At 33.8% G+C, this 15,855-nt stretch overlaps 1 protein-coding gene across 1 annotated transcript in view; it reads left to right on the top strand.

The window, feature by feature from the left end:
• CEP162 (centrosomal protein 162) overlaps nucleotides 1–15,855 on the top strand; it is an 81,355-nt gene that overhangs the window by 24,808 nt on the left and 40,692 nt on the right. Inside the window, exons 7-13 of the mRNA XM_045543963.1 lie at nucleotides 565–683; nucleotides 2,236–2,266; nucleotides 2,744–2,860; nucleotides 7,405–7,596; nucleotides 8,197–8,278; nucleotides 12,396–12,678; nucleotides 13,538–13,796. Coding sequence (XP_045399919.1) covers nucleotides 565–683; nucleotides 2,236–2,266; nucleotides 2,744–2,860; nucleotides 7,405–7,596; nucleotides 8,197–8,278; nucleotides 12,396–12,678; nucleotides 13,538–13,796 — 1,083 coding nt within the window. The remainder of the gene's footprint in view (nucleotides 1–564; nucleotides 684–2,235; nucleotides 2,267–2,743; nucleotides 2,861–7,404; nucleotides 7,597–8,196; nucleotides 8,279–12,395; nucleotides 12,679–13,537; nucleotides 13,797–15,855) is intronic.

The following is a 15,855-nucleotide window of genomic DNA, read 5'->3' as shown; positions in this document are numbered from 1 at the left end:
GCTTGAGGCCAGGAGTTCAAGACCAGCTAGAGCAATAGCAAGAGCCTGTCTCTACAAAAAAAAAAAAGAAAAATTAGCATGGTACACGCACCTATAGCCCAGCTACTCAAGAGTCTAAGGCAGGAGGATCACTTGAACTCATGAGTATGAGGTTGCAATGAGCTATGATGATGCCGCTGTACTCTAGCCCAGGTAACGGCAAGACCCTGTCTCCCAAAAAGGGGAAAAAAAAAAGAACAAATATTAAAGTTTTACTTTAAATGTAATATAAAATCTTTTGGACGGCTCTAGAAATTTTTAGTTGGTTAATAATATAGAAGATTAAAAATATAAAATAGGACTATTTGAAAGTACAAAAAAATGAAGTAAACCTAAGGTAGTCTTATAGATAGATTGAACTCTCATTAAATCTTTACAAAAATATATGTTCTTTAAAAGTATCTTTATGTTAATATTTCAATAAATTATTCTTATATAATCTTCCTTTGGAAATCAGCAGTCTTTTCCTGAAATTTGACTTTTTTGACAGTGTGATCTTGTACTTTTTAAAATTATTTTTTTCAGAAAATTACAGTGATGATTTTGAAGATGAAGAGGATGTTGATGCACCTTTGACTACTAAAGATAAAAAGACTCACTGGAAAGAGAATCTCAATTCAGAAAAAATAAATGCACCCAAACAGGTATACATCAATTATATATTTGACAGTTTTGCAACTCCTTTCATGATGTTGGCTATTACCATATGAAGAGCTCAGAATGTGGAGTTCTTCATAGTCTTGCTTGTTGTAAACTTATAGGTCTCTTAACACTCAGTTAAACATTTTCTTAACTCAGGATGTCAATTTAACATAAATTTTAATGGAGGAAATATAATTGATAAGAAATTTCTCTTGGCAAATAATTTCCTGCAGTTAAGCTTTAGAAATTGAAAACTTAATTAAAATTTCAAAACTAAAATAAGTATATTAAATTATACTTTTCTTTGGTATAACTTGTCTTGTGAAGTACAATAAATACTTCTCCCCAGTGTTAGTGTTAACATTAGTGTCTGAAATGTACTTGGCTAAAATAAGGAATTACATTATTCCATTCACATTCCGCAGTGCTGTACTCTAATTCTCTCATTTGCTGGTTCTTACCAGTACTACTCCATATTGCCTGCCACAAAGAACTTTCTAACAGTAGCTAGTAGGACAAATACTATTTGTTATTTTGGTTTTGATCTGGACACAGTCTCTTTTAGGACTAGATTTTTGAACATGTGTGAAACCATCAATTCTCTAAATAGAAGAGAGAAACACTCTGTGGGTATACATAAATACTTTTATTTTTAAATTCACTTAGTACTTTGTCTTTGGGTATTTATAGGTTACTCAGTTTGGGGGAAAAACCAAGGTGACCTTAGAAATAATACAAAGATTAATGTAACCTAATGAGTATCCTTAGAAATTTAATGAGATTTACATTTGGAATATGGCAATTACAATATTTTATGAAAAAATTAATAGGTCAGTAGAAGATATGGTAATGCAGTATATTAAGAAAGTATACACTGCATAAAAATGTGTCTACCTAAATGTGGAAACTTTGTAGAGAGCTGTCTGGGTAAGAACCAAAATAGAAAGGAATTAAGCTCTGTTACTATGGGAGGACCCTACACACTGCCTAGCCAGGTAGGGGATATAGGTGATACTACTTGGGAAGCTTATTCTAAGGGAACCTATAATAACGAATCTCATCTATCTTGGCAATTTGGTGGCCTGTTGCCTTTGTGAAAGTTGTGCCTTTCAAAATGTAAATGAAATGAGTGTAAGGTATATTTGGTCACAAATTTTGAACAATAAGGGAAAATCAACTGGTGATGTTATAATTGTAGGACTCTTGTGTGAAGTAGCCTTGTTACCTTGAAGTTTGAAAAACAAGAGAATTTTTGAGCAAGGTAGAAGAGCAGATGGCACCTAGATACTTTAAGCAAAGCATTTTAAGACCTAATTAAATTTGGTAATTGCCAAAGTTCAGAGAGAATTTTGGAAGTTCTGTCAGAGCTATAGTCTCTCCCTAGTCTTGAAGAATTACTGATGAATGAGAGTGGGGAAGGAAACCTAGAAAGCACTTTCCTGATCTTTTCATAATGGAATAAAGCCCTGGCTTTCAAATTTTCTACTATTCTCATTGTGGTCATTTTACATAATTTTGGTTTCAAATCATAATCATTTTCTTCTTTTAATTTAGGAAGAAGAGAAAACTGGCATGCTGGCTAATGGTAAATATTATGTATATTCATATATTTTAGCTGGCAAAAAACTAGTCTGTTCAGAATCTCATCTAAATAATTCCAAATCAATCACTCTCTGTCTTTTAAATATCTTTAAGGAATTAAAGTTCTAGCATTTCTCAATAATGTGTCCCTTGTGCCTGTCTTGAATTTATTGTGTTATATTTGAGAATATTTCTTTTTTGTTGTTTTTCTCAGGCCCTTTGCCTTCCACAGATAAATGTACATTAAACTTGTATGTAAGCATAACTATGTGTGTTGATGTTAGCCATAGGAAGAAAATCATATTTGTTATATATATTAATCATACTTATTATATAGACACATATATAAGATTATATACTATTTTCATATAAATATCTTTGTTTTTATATGCATTGCATATGATTAAAATAATTTTATTAGATCAGAGGAACCACAGAATTTCTCTACATTCCTTATATTTTTTCTTTTATATTCTTCCAGTTGTGTTACTTGATTCATTAGATTCTGTTGCAGAGGTCAACCTTGATGAACAAGATAAGACAACAACTAAGCCAAAAGCCCTCCCAGAAATGACTGATAATGAAATGACAGGAACAGGTAAAAGTGTTTGAAAACCAGCAATTCTCTAAAATATGGAATACTTTACAAATAATTGACAGCATTTCTAAGGAAATATATATAATAACCATATTAATAATAACTTTAAATCTCACTTTTCATTTTTCTGCCATATATAATAATTTAATCAGAGCTTGCTAATGGTGACACCTAATGCTAATAGGACAAGTAATGTATGGTCTTAAATAAATAATAAATTAATGAATACTGTTGATAGAAAGTGTAGCACTGTAAGTAATTATTAACTAATTTTCTATGCCTTTCTAGAGTACTCAGTTAAACTTGCCATGTGTAGGAGAAATGAGACTTTGGTCTTATTGTGCTTTTCCGTAATTCCTTCTGTTATAAAGGTCTTTGAGACAGTGCCTTTTCAAACTTTTTTAAAGCAGTGGAAACCTCATCTCCAATAAAAATCTTATGTAGAACCCTCCATATAGGTAAAAATGGTATTTTATCAGTACAAATATATATAAGCTCACATTTGTAACATTTGCCTATAAAATTAATGAGAGCAAAAATAGTCTTTTGAAAATTTTGAAAACAGAAACTATAGAAGGTTTGTTACATTCTCATATAGCCATCAGCCTTCCAATGTGTTTTTATATTTTGTTTTTGTAGTACAGTATAAAATTATTCTTGTTTTACCACATAAATAGTTGCAATTCGGAACTTTTTAATCAGCTTACTTTGTAGTATCTAGATACTGGTCAACTAAACCAATTCAGACACTTGGGAAAAAAAGAGTAATAGAAATCACTAACCAGTTCCAAATACCAGTTTGCATTTTATTTTTATTTTATTTTTACTTCTTTTTACTTTTTTATTGACATATAATATACATATAGAGTGTCATAATACTGCAACCCAAATTTTCAAGTACTGGACATACCAGTGTAATCAGCAAGTAGATCAAAGCACAAGGACCCAAACCACAGTGTCTCATCATGTATCTCTTATTTCACTATCTTTCCAAGAGTCACCACTATTTCAGCTTATTGCATCCACTTGCATTTTAAAATATAAAAGTTAAAAAATTATAACTATAAGAATTTTCCCATCAAGACCCATTACTCACTTCTTGTTGCCTAACTGAATATTCCTCCATGAGGAAGGCATATGCTAAGCCCATGTCCCTCAGTCTTAACTGCTGTTGACTTAAGTAACCTGTCACGCATGTGCCATGATAGTGTATCCATTTGCAGTTTTCAGTAAGACATGAATTCTTTTAAAAGACCAAAGCGGAACTACAACTTTTCTAATAAATAGTATTTTATAGGAAGTTCTATATGCAGGATGGCCAGAGAAACTTTATTCAGAGATGTGTATGAAAACAAGTAAAAGAGAAGGCAAAAGTTATCAAAAATATTATAATTATATAATGCCTTCAAAATATTACAGTTATATAAATTGTACATTTGAGTGTGCACATTTAGTTTTAAAGCATGATTTAAAATGGAATTTCAGTCAAACATCTGTGGAAGCCATGATTTTCTCTGTAAAACTATTAATATGATTTTGTAAAACAGTGTGAAAACCCCTGCTGCTATATGTTATAAAAAAAACTCAGAAATAAAAAATGTATTACTAAAAATAAAGATTCTATTAAGATAATCCAAGCAATTATATAAAGCTATCATTTTTTGATCCTGTTTCTTAAATGTTCTCGACTCTGAAATAATTCAATTAGCTAATTACTGGAAGGTAGTACAGCATGAACTTACTGTCATGTAGACTTGGCTTCATACTCCCAGCCTTGCCGCTTATCGGCTGTATGACATTGGATATTAATGCTTCTGAGCCTGTTTCCTCTTCTTAAAGGACTTGTGATGGTCAGCTGAGATAGTGCATAGTGTGTAATACATTGTTCAGATTCAGTAAGCAGTAGCAGCTCTGTGGTTATTATTTACATCAACCCCCTGTTAATAATAGCACAAGCTATAATAATGAACCTGAAGTCATACCATATAAATATTTATTGGCTGTGGGGTATTGAATTTCCTGGTATTTCAAAAATACGCTTGAAAGTCTTCAAATGAGTGTCTGAACTTGGTTTAAGAACTGAAAAGTTCAGTGGGTTTTTTTGTTTTATTTTACTATATTTCCTCTAATATTAAGCTGACTGGGTTTAGGCAGAAGATTGTCAAAGATTATCTTTTGTTAATAATATTATTCATGAAATTCTTTATGCTTTGTTGTATTAAAAAGGTTAGTAAATATAAAAATGAGGTTTTCCTGACACTAGGCCAGATCTAGCCCTTCACTTGTTTTTATTTGTCTCATAGGAAAGTACCATTTTATGCTATGGCTGCATGACTGGAATAGTCACAGAATGACATTATAGCTCTGCAAAACTAGACCCTTTCCTCTGCAAAATAGGATTTGACACTTCTCAACTTTCTAAAGTTGAAAAATATAGGGATATTTTGACTTGTAATAATACATAAAATAACTACAGAGTGCTCTCTTTTTAATGAAAAGGAAGATAAGTAAGCCCTTTTCTTTTCAAAAAATGCATGGAAAAAGTTAACTTACATGACCGTGGAATTATTTTTAATATGACTTAGGTTAATGACTCCAGTTAGAAGACAGGTACCTTTCCCTGCTCTGTTTTATGAGCAGCCTATTATACCTCTTTATCCTCCATTTCTAATTTCTAACTTTTAGATCATTTGTTTTTCTGCATATTTGCTCTGTTGTTGCTCTAAAGCCTAGAACCTCCTCTTTGTGACATCTTATACCTGTTAAGTTAGGTATGAGCATTCAATACTACTCTGTTATTTACCATTGAAACAATTTACTTTATATATATCAGAAAATACTTGCACATCCTGATATTTTTATAGAGAAAAAAATACCTTGTGCTTTTCCTTTTTTCCTAAAAATTAATTCTCTCTTTCAGTCATGCTACTCTGAGTCTGGCTGATGGCTTAGGGGGAAGGGTAGGCCCACCTTAACCGGCAAGATTTTTTCCTCGTGTCTACTTGGAAAATCCCTACCCCTTAACTGTTGGCAGTACTGCTCTAACAGTATCCCCCCTCTCTTTTTGGTTTTAGTTTATTTAAGCAAATTTGTTATTAATTGGGCGTGTTCTAAATGGCCATGGTAATGTGAAACATTAGCTAGAAAGACATCTCATTTGTAAGGCATTCTTACAGATAGATAATCTTATATGCGATACTTGTCTCTTATGTTTAGTGTTGAAAACAGCCCCTCAGAGTGGGACACTGTACAACTTACAGAATATATATACAGGGAGGTGGGGCTGTATATACTGTTTGATTTTTAAGCATTAGTTAATTAACCATGGGTATCAAGACAAGGGATTGGTCACCCTATTTCTCTTCTCTTTTTCCCCACTCTTTTATGACTCATTATTTTGTCTGATTTTGAAAATTCTGCTTGTTAGTAAAGAAAGTTACAAAATGAATAAGAAAATACTCATAAAAATCTCAGATCATTATTGTCCTTAGATTCTTTGAATTCTTTTTGCTAGAATTTATTTGTCACATGGTGGAAAGAAGTTAATAGGGAAGGAAGAGTGAATAACAACATCCAGGTTTCTATGTTGGGTGACTGAGTAAATAGTGATGCCATTAGCTTAAATAGGAAATACTGGTAATAGAACAAGTTTTGGTGGGGAATATAATGAATTCAGTTGGGGATATGTAAGATGTGATTTACTTATAGAACAATCTAAATGTCTGTCAGGAAAAAGTTATATGGACAAAAAGCATAGATTTGGGAGTCATGAGCATATGGGTAATAGTTGAAGCTAAGCGTCTTGATGAAGTTAGGCAAAAAAAATAGTGAGAGGTTCAAAAAAGAGGGCTAAAGATATAGCCCTGAGATGAGCCATAGACTATAAGAGATGGAAAAGTAGCCAATCAGAACGGTGGAAATAACAAAAAGAAGAAGGGATGCAGAAGAAATGGGTACCAGGAAAAGGATAATGTCAAATGTCTCATAAAGTTGTAGAGAACTAAAGATGAAATGATTTGGCTATTAGGAAATGGCTTTTTATTACAGCAGCTTTAGCAGAATATTGGAACAGACTGGATCGCAAAGTTAGAGGAGGGAATTGCGATTGACTAAAAAATATACACTACAAGATGCTTGTTGATACAAGGAAGCAGAGAGAGTAGTAGTAGTAAGGGAAAGATAGAATCCTTCAAAGGAATGTGTCAGTTTTAGAAATTTAAGAATATTTTTTTTTCCCAGTGCAGAGGTATTGATTAAGAAGAGTAGGAAGAGCGGGCAATGACCAGTGAAGTCATATTTTACAGTTACCGCGTGAGGACACATGTTAACTTGCTGAGTAGAGTTATTGAGCCTGGTATAATTTCATACTGGTAGGCAACAGCTACAAATTACCTGTTTGTGCTTAACTCTACTTTTGTAATTTTGCTATTGTCCTATATAGCCTTGTTCGCCATTCGGAACAGATTAAGGAGTGATATGAGTGTTTTATATTTCTCATGTATTTGTGATATAATTATTCCTGTGGATTACATTTATTTCAACAGGTATTTCTTATGGACAAAGCAATAGTGACATTGAAGCCCTACATCAGGCTTATTGTCATATAGCCCATTCTTTGGAAGATGCAGATGAACAAAGAATTGAGAGTAATGTGATGGGAAATATCAAGAGTTCTGTGAAAGATCATCCTCAAGAAAATGAAGAGTCTTCAAAAAACATCTCTACTACTGAATCTGGTAAAAAGCTGATAGATAAAGATAGATAGATATACTTTTCAGTTATTTGAGATGTTCTCTAAAGAGTTTTCAGTATAATATAATTTAAATACAATTTGCTGTGGTGAGTGTTTCTCAGTCTCTGAACTTAATTAAAGAGTTGTTTAAATGAAGTACAGGAATCATTGGTTTAACTATAAAATTAGAGCCAAACACAGAATAAAACTGCAGTTCCTCTAATATGCCTGGACCAAATTAAGATATCACTTAAGCCGACATTTTTTACTCTTTTGCATGTACATGTGTTAAAGTTGTTGGGTTTTTTTTTAATAGAAAACAGTATTTTGGGATTGACTAAATACATGCTTAGCAAATGTGTGTGTAGATGTTCTTTGATATCGATACTTGAGATATATATTTCATATATGTGATATTTGATAAATATCAAAGGAGGTTTTTCTGGTACAAGCAAATTTACTGTGGGAAGTTAGGTTTATTGCCTGTGCCATTTTGTTAACTATGTCAGTTAAAGAAAGTGTAATTTTGGGTGGTATTAGACATGTAAGTTAAGTAATTTATATAACATTTTTGATTTCTACTTTAATTTTTTTCCCCTCTTAGATCTGCCCACAGTAGAGGAGCTGATGAAACCTATCAGAATCGATTCCTTTGGGGTTAGTGGTTTTGATTTACAATCTGTCAGGTAGGAGTTTTTTGTCATATTGTACATGTTGATTAGTTGGTTGAGTTTTTATTTGTTCATTGTTTTGTCCTTGGAAACTTTTGTAATCGTTTGATGTAATGATTCCTACTGAATGATTAATAACTAATATTAGCTTATATGAGTCTACCTGTGAGTCATTGCTCTCTTCTTTCTATGTTTGCCCTCATTTAATTAATTTGTCAAAATTCTTCTACAGCTAAAAGAAAAAAAAATAGATGATACTAAAAAAGTATCATTTTACTGCCATTACGTAGACCTAAAGCTTTTCACTGAAAAATACAGTCTCTTCAGCTTTAAATAATAACACAGTGACAGTTGATTCACGATGAGGGGGAAGGTGGATTTTATTCTGTGTATGAGTCATAGATTTGCTTCTTTAGAAACCAGTTAGTTATAACTTAGTCACAGACTGGCTGTCATCTCACAGAGTGAGTACTGTGGTCACAAGAGAAATGGGCTTCATGAAAATGCTCCACCTCCAATGTAGTTTAGTGGCAGTATGTACAATTCATTGTCATTCTTCAACACACAGAGTAACACATTACAGTAACCTTGTCATAAGACAACTTCACATTTGTGTAGCACTTAGAATGCCATGTTCAGTATCTCATGTGATCCTTATAACAAGTAGAACAGGCATCTTTGTGTTTATAATTCAAGAGAGGAAACTGAAGTAAACCCAGTTTAGTGGTGGATGATAACAGCTAACATTTATTACCTTTACAATAGGCAGTAACTGTGCAAAGTTCTTTATGTATATTATTTCATTTAATAGCAACTCCATGGGGTGTAGTCCATTATTATCCGTATTTCATGGACAAGAAAACTGAGGTTTAAGAGGTTAAAATAAAGCCATTGCCAAAGGGCACATGGCTGTAACAAGGGAACACAGGCAGTTCATGTGTTTAACCACTTATGTTGGCAGATCTTTGATATCCATGAAATATTTCTGTGAAATAGCCTATCATCCATTCATTTAGTCATTTGTTCAGTTTTTTCAACAGACACGTTTTGAGTCCCTTCTTGTACTACATCTTCATCATGTAAATCTACTTGTAGTGATTTCTTGTTTCTACATTTGTGCTAGTATAATGAGAAAAATGAGAGAAAATGATGCAATGTAACTGACACTAAAATCCATCCACTCTAATGCTAAGTATCATATTCTTCCACTGATCTGTAGTGCTAGTTAGTATTTTTAAAGGTATGTTGTGCTCTCTTATTATTGCTGTTTGGGGATATGTTAGTGTTACTGAAGAGATTTTCTTAAATATCTTGTGTCTTTGCTATTGCAGGTAAAACCATTTTAGCAATATGAATTCTAAAACATCAGTTTTTACATTTGTGTTTAAAGATTGAAAACAAGTATACTTACATTAAAGGCATAATAATAATTATGGAAATGTCAGTAATATTACCTTTAGTACACATATCTAAAAAATCTTTAGTGAGCTGTAGGAAATAATCCTAGCTGCCATAACAGATAATCTTTGAAATCTTAGTAGCTAAACATCATAAAAAATTATTTCTTGCTCACATTACCATCCCCTGTGGGTCAGTGGAATTGGGGTGGGGTTGTGCTCCACGCAGTAATTTAGGAACCTAAATTAGGAACCTAAATTAGGAACCTGCTTCTGTCAATAGTACATAGTTTTAAGGTTGTCATGGCATCATCCAACCAGTCAGTAAGGAAAGAAAGAGAATGGTTTAGCCTTTCTTTTAACTGCTTCAACACAGAAAAAAAAGTAAATGAGTTTGGTAGGTATCTGGTCAGTCTCTGCCAGGATATACCCTTCTAATAACTAAATATCCGTTTCACTGTTCTTCATACCCAGCCCCACTTATCCCCTCCCAAAGCAGACAGCCCAAGTCCCATTCAGGACCGTGTGCATCAGAAGGGCCAGGATTTCCAGGTGAAGCGCAGTCCTCTCCATCAGGTGTGGCTGGGATTCCTTATCAACTGCCAGTGGATGAATTAAAAATTCAAGTTCTGTACTTCCTCACCTCCACCCAATATATATAATGGTGGAACTATAACAGGTACTCCCATTTGGGAAGGAAAAGTATGAGGAAAATAACAGCAATCAGTGTTTCAAACCACTAGAAAGACCTTGTAAAGACCCTGCCCCCTACCTTGGGGATAGGGATTTCCCTTAATTAGGCCATTATTCTGTTGTTAAGGAGGAACTACCTTATAAATGTATAATTCTATATAGTGCCTAGTTCCACTCCTTGGAGTATTTGTCTTATATTTTGTCACCATTGGCCACAACTGAAGTGGGTGTGGGGATATACCCATCTTGGGGGATATACTTCTTTCTCAGTCTACTCCCTGGGTACAGGTAGTTTTGAGGTTCCCAGTTGCTGGCTTTTGGGATATTTTTGTTTGTTTTAAATGGGATGTGGTTTCATTGACATTATAGTTTAGTAGCCTTCTGATTTATTTGATTCCGGTTAATTCCATGTGCCAGTAACCAGACTTAAAGGTCTTTAGTAGAGAAAGGTTTTGAATCTGCTTTATGTCTTTGGTTCTTTGTCCCTCTATTTTTTTTTCTCTCAATCTATTTTCAGCTGTCTGGATATTTTGGGGAACAATAGGAAGTGTATGATACCCTTAATATGATCTTTACCAAGGGACTGAGTCACTCATTTCAACCAAGAAGTCTCATGAAATCTTGCTTTTTGCCTAGCATTTTTCAGTGCTGAATCTTACTGTTTGAGTCTAGACACAGAGAGTGAATCCAAGGCACCCTTCACTTCTAGATTCTTTCTATTCCCTTTCATTTCTACTTATAAACCAGCCCACTCTATCCCAAGCTCATTAATTGTTTTGTATTATCTTGTCAAAAACAGCTAATAGCAGCTAGCACTTAATTCTTTGTTCCCTCTAGCCATTTCTCTTATTCCAGGTTCAGCAGGCATGTGATCTGCCCTATAAGCTACTGTAGGTGACAGTTTAGCAATGTTTTGCCATCAGAAAACATAGGTTGCCATCTCTCCAGCCTCTGGTTATCAGTTTCCTGCCACACAAAACCTGACCACTAAGCCAGTGACACAAATGTTGGGTTCTTGGCACCATAGCACTCACATGCTAAAGCCATGAACCAGTAAATGGCTCCATCTAGATGCAAGGTAGCAGGGGAATATGGTTTAGCTGGTACCCAACAAGAATGGGAAACAGTTTTGATTAGCATCTAGCCAGGTTCTGTTACTGTGAAGAAGGAAGGAACTATTTCATATTTCTGATGATTCCAGCTACTTTAGAAGTTTCTAACAGTTACTAAGAAGTCATTCTATGTAATATGGAAATGGTAGCCTCTTAAACTGTTCTTTAATCTTATTTTATGAATTATAAAATTAAATGGCCTAATTGACACAGGATTAAATAATTTGAGAGTAACAATTCCCATATTTTTTAAGCTCCTGTAGTTTGCTAATATTTAATCACATTTAGAACATTTCTTTAAGATGTATTTTCCAGACTTTTAATATTTAATTGTCTGAATTGTTACATTTCATTTAAGTATTTTAAACCACAGAAATGACTTTATTTTAAAATTGTAGTGATTTTTGTGTTTTACTTTAAAATTTTTGCTATATATTTTGATTAAATTTATGCCTTTTATAATACTATTTATATTCTGTGCTTCCTTGGCATAAATTATGATTACTTCTTTGGTTTCTTCTAGAAATGAGTAAAATTTTTTTTCTGTCTCAAATGCATATTGACTTTGTAAGAAATGATGGATAAAAGATATATTATAAAGCAAAAACTTTGTTTAGAAATTTATTATTTTATTTTTCATATACAAAAGCAATCTAATGTTTAGTTTGGTCTCTTTAAAGTAGGTCTCAGAGTCACCTGTGTAATCCTTTGTATTATATTGCATTAAAATTATTATCTGAAGTTACAAACAAATAGATGATTCTATATGAGTATACTGTGTTAACCAGAATTATAACTTAACATTAGTAACTTAATTTGAATGGTTACAACTCATGTGTATGTATGTATATATAGTGTGTTGTGCATATATAACTGATATTTGAGGAGTCATTATATAGAGTTCATTATCTGTCCTGTTTTGTTTTATAGCTGTAAGAAAGTGGCTGATAGTAAAGAAACTGAATTTGTTAGCCCTTTATCTCTTAATATGAACCCAAATGTTATATCTCAAGACCCCCAACATGTGAACCAGTTTTTTGACAAAAATGATCAGAAGGTGATTTTACAAAAGACAACAAATGAGGGTATGGAAAATAGCGGTCCAAGAGTACCTGCTACAGAGGAACATGTTCATAAAATGTACCTTGATATTCTGAAGAAAAAAACATCTGTTAATCCTTCATTATTAATTCAGGATGACAAAATTAATAAAGTAAGTATTTATAATCTAAATTGATTTGATATGTTGAGAACTGAAGTTATGTAAAGTCTATGGGTACTGTTAGCAGGTGTGTGCTTTTTAAACTAGTGGGATTAGTTATATACTGACTTCCCCAGTAGATCCTGGATGTTTGTTGGTGATATTTATCATAACACCCTCAATCCTCAAATTCCACTATAACATTAGCTTTCTTTACACGTCCTTTTTTTTCAAGTAAATATGGTTCAGCATTTAAATAGTATAAGAAAATAAAGTTCATTCATCATTGTAGTGCTCATTGTTCAATCTTTCCAATAGTTTAAGTTGGCATTTTGTAGAAATATTATTAGCAACCATAAAGAAACTTATATTTCACTGTTTCTTTCTTTTTCCTCTATTCTTGATCTCTTCTGCTTTATAGTTCCCATTATCTGAATGTTGTATTTGTTATAATTTTGAATTATATGTTTACTGTAAGTCATCTCCAGTTCTTTGTAGGATAAGACAAGGTATTAATAAATTTTTAAAAGCATCTTGAGAAGTCCAGAGGAAAAAAGATATGATTTTATGTCATTTCAAAATATGGTCTTCCTTGCTCTCTTGCATGTTCATTCTGATAGTTACATGTCTTGCTTTCTGACAAGCTTATTTTGCTTTATAGTTTTGCTTTATTTCCGTGCTAACTTGGAAGGTATGCTTCAAAATACTAAAATTCGGATGCATTAGACTTAAGAACTTTACTATAGTAGTTTGCCTTTTACAAACTACATTGTTTGATAATCACTGTTGTTTTGCCATCTGCTAAATCTTCATTTATAATAATAGTTGAAATTCGTTTAGGTACTAAAGAGTTTGTGCTTGTTGTGTGCAGACTTACAGATCTCGACTTAGTTCTGAAGAAGAAGGGACTGTAGTTGGCAAACAGGCACCATACAAGAAAGTCAGAAGTGCACCTCCTTTACTTAAAAGGAAACCCCATAGTGGATTATATGCATCAGTCAGAAGCTCAGGCTATGGCAAACCCAGTTCGCCACTCAACTTGTCTACTCTTGAAAAGAAAACTTCAAAGGATGTTATAAAAAGTAAAACTTTAAGATCCATACCCACCTCAAATCAAGCTAGGAAAAAAGGTAATCATATACTCTTCATAATAGAATACTATGTATATAATATATTATTTTACTTTCTTCATTTTTAGGGAAGAGAATTAATCTTAAGGTACTGCATTCCATTTCTGAAAGATGCAATTTACAGATGGTGACAGGGCTTAACCCAGGGTGGTGGCAGTGGAGGTGATGAAAAGTGGTTGGATAAGGATATATTTAGAAAGTAGAACCAAAAATCTAAAGAATTAGTTTTGGGTTGCTAAAGTTTTTGGCTTGAGCAACTGGAAGAATGGAGTTACTGTCAGCTGCAATGTGGAAAGTCACGGTAGAATGGATTTGGGAGTTGAAGGAAGACTGGGAGTTTAGTTTTGGAGATGATAATTTTGAGATTATCTATTCAACATGCAAATGGAGATGACAAGGAGACAGTTAAATATGAAAGTCTGAAGTTCAAGAGGGAGGTATGAACTGTAGATATCATTTGGGAGTTGTTAAAAACTAATAAAGATCTTTTTTTAAGCCATGAGACTGAGAGTACCAAGAAAGTGAACATAACTGGAGGGAAAAAAGCAAACCAAGGCCTGAGTCCTGGGCATGCTCACCTTTAGAGATCAGGCAGAAGAGGCTGAACCTGTAAAGGAGACAGAGTGAGGTTGGAGGAAATCTGTGAGCATATGGAATCCTGAAAACTAAGTGAAGAAAGTGAATTAAGAAGAATCCACTCTGTCATTTGCTGCTGAAGAAGAAGAGTGAGGATGGAGAATTTCCCTTTGGGTTTAGCAAGGAGGAGGTCATCAGTAAAGTAGACAAGCATTTTCCATGGAGAGGTGGCTGTAAAAGGCAAGTTTAATGGGAGTGGAAGGGAATAGGAGGAGTGGAATTGGTGCTTCAGGTGATAGACCACCCTGGAACTGGAAAGTTGCCATAAAAGGCAGCAAAGTAATGGGGCAGTAGTAGATGTGAGAGGTGGGATCAAAAGAAGTTTTTTGCTTTGCGTTGTTTTCAATGAGGGGAATGATAGTATGTATGTTGTTAAGAAAGATTCAGTAGAGAGGAAAATAATTGATGATGTAGGAGAGAGGGAAGAATTGCTGGAACAGTGTCCTTGAGTAGAGGAGCGGTAATGGGGTCTGGTGCACTGTAGAATGGTTGGCGTTAGATAGGAACCTGGACAGTTCCTATGTTCTAGGAACAGTGAAGGTAGATACGAAGGGAGATTTTATGCTGGTAGGTGGATAGATGTGGTGGGGAGAGAATGTTGATGCTTTCTTCTGTTTGCTTCAGTTTTCTCTGAGAAATAGAAAGCAATGTCATTAGATGGGAGGAAGGGTAAGTAGAGATGTGTTGGAGGTTACAGGAGAGAAGAGAAAGCGTGAAGTAGCCATCGAGGAGGGTTAGACTGCCAGCAGCCAAAAGCATCTACATGAAGTAACTGATCATGAGTTTACACTGAGTTGTATAGTTGGATTTATCAGAAAGTATGGGTTTTATTAAGTGAGTACAATGAACTGAGGCAGAAGCAAGAAGGGAGCGAATGATTAAAATGGTTGACGGTGAATTTAAGTGGAGTAATGAAGGAAGAAAGGTCATCAGGGGATGTGGTACAAAGTGAAACAGGTAGATCCGTAGACTGTGAGTCCTCATAGGGGTCAAAGGATTGTTGGAATCCAGGTACCAGAGTATGAGGTACATCGATAGAGATGTGATTATCAGAGAGTAAGAACATAAGGCTGAGGTTAGGGAGTAGTTGTGTTACTGGCAGTGGAGAGACCTAGACTATGCCAATGAGAGTGAGCAGCTGAGGTGGAGAGAAGTTCAAGGAACTAAAAGCCAGAGGGTTAGGTTAAAAGGATCGCCTATCAGTATATTGAAATCACCAAGAATGAAGACAGTAATGTCACAGTGAGTGAAAAAGAAACAAGGGAAATTATGTTGAGGTTTATAGATGAAGGCAAGAATATTTTTATGAGTAAAGTAATATTCTTAAACTTATTTGTCATATTTCAAAATTTTATAGTATTTGTGACTACCAACATGAAAATAAAACACATTACTAAAATTTATATTAAAATGTAATGATGGA

This window comes from Lemur catta, chromosome 2 (genome assembly GCF_020740605.2).
Source record: "Lemur catta isolate mLemCat1 chromosome 2, mLemCat1.pri, whole genome shotgun sequence".
Taxonomy (NCBI): Eukaryota; Metazoa; Chordata; class Mammalia; order Primates; family Lemuridae; genus Lemur; species Lemur catta.
Note: the sequence above shows the minus strand (reverse complement) of the source record. Positions and strands in the feature narration are given on the sequence as shown.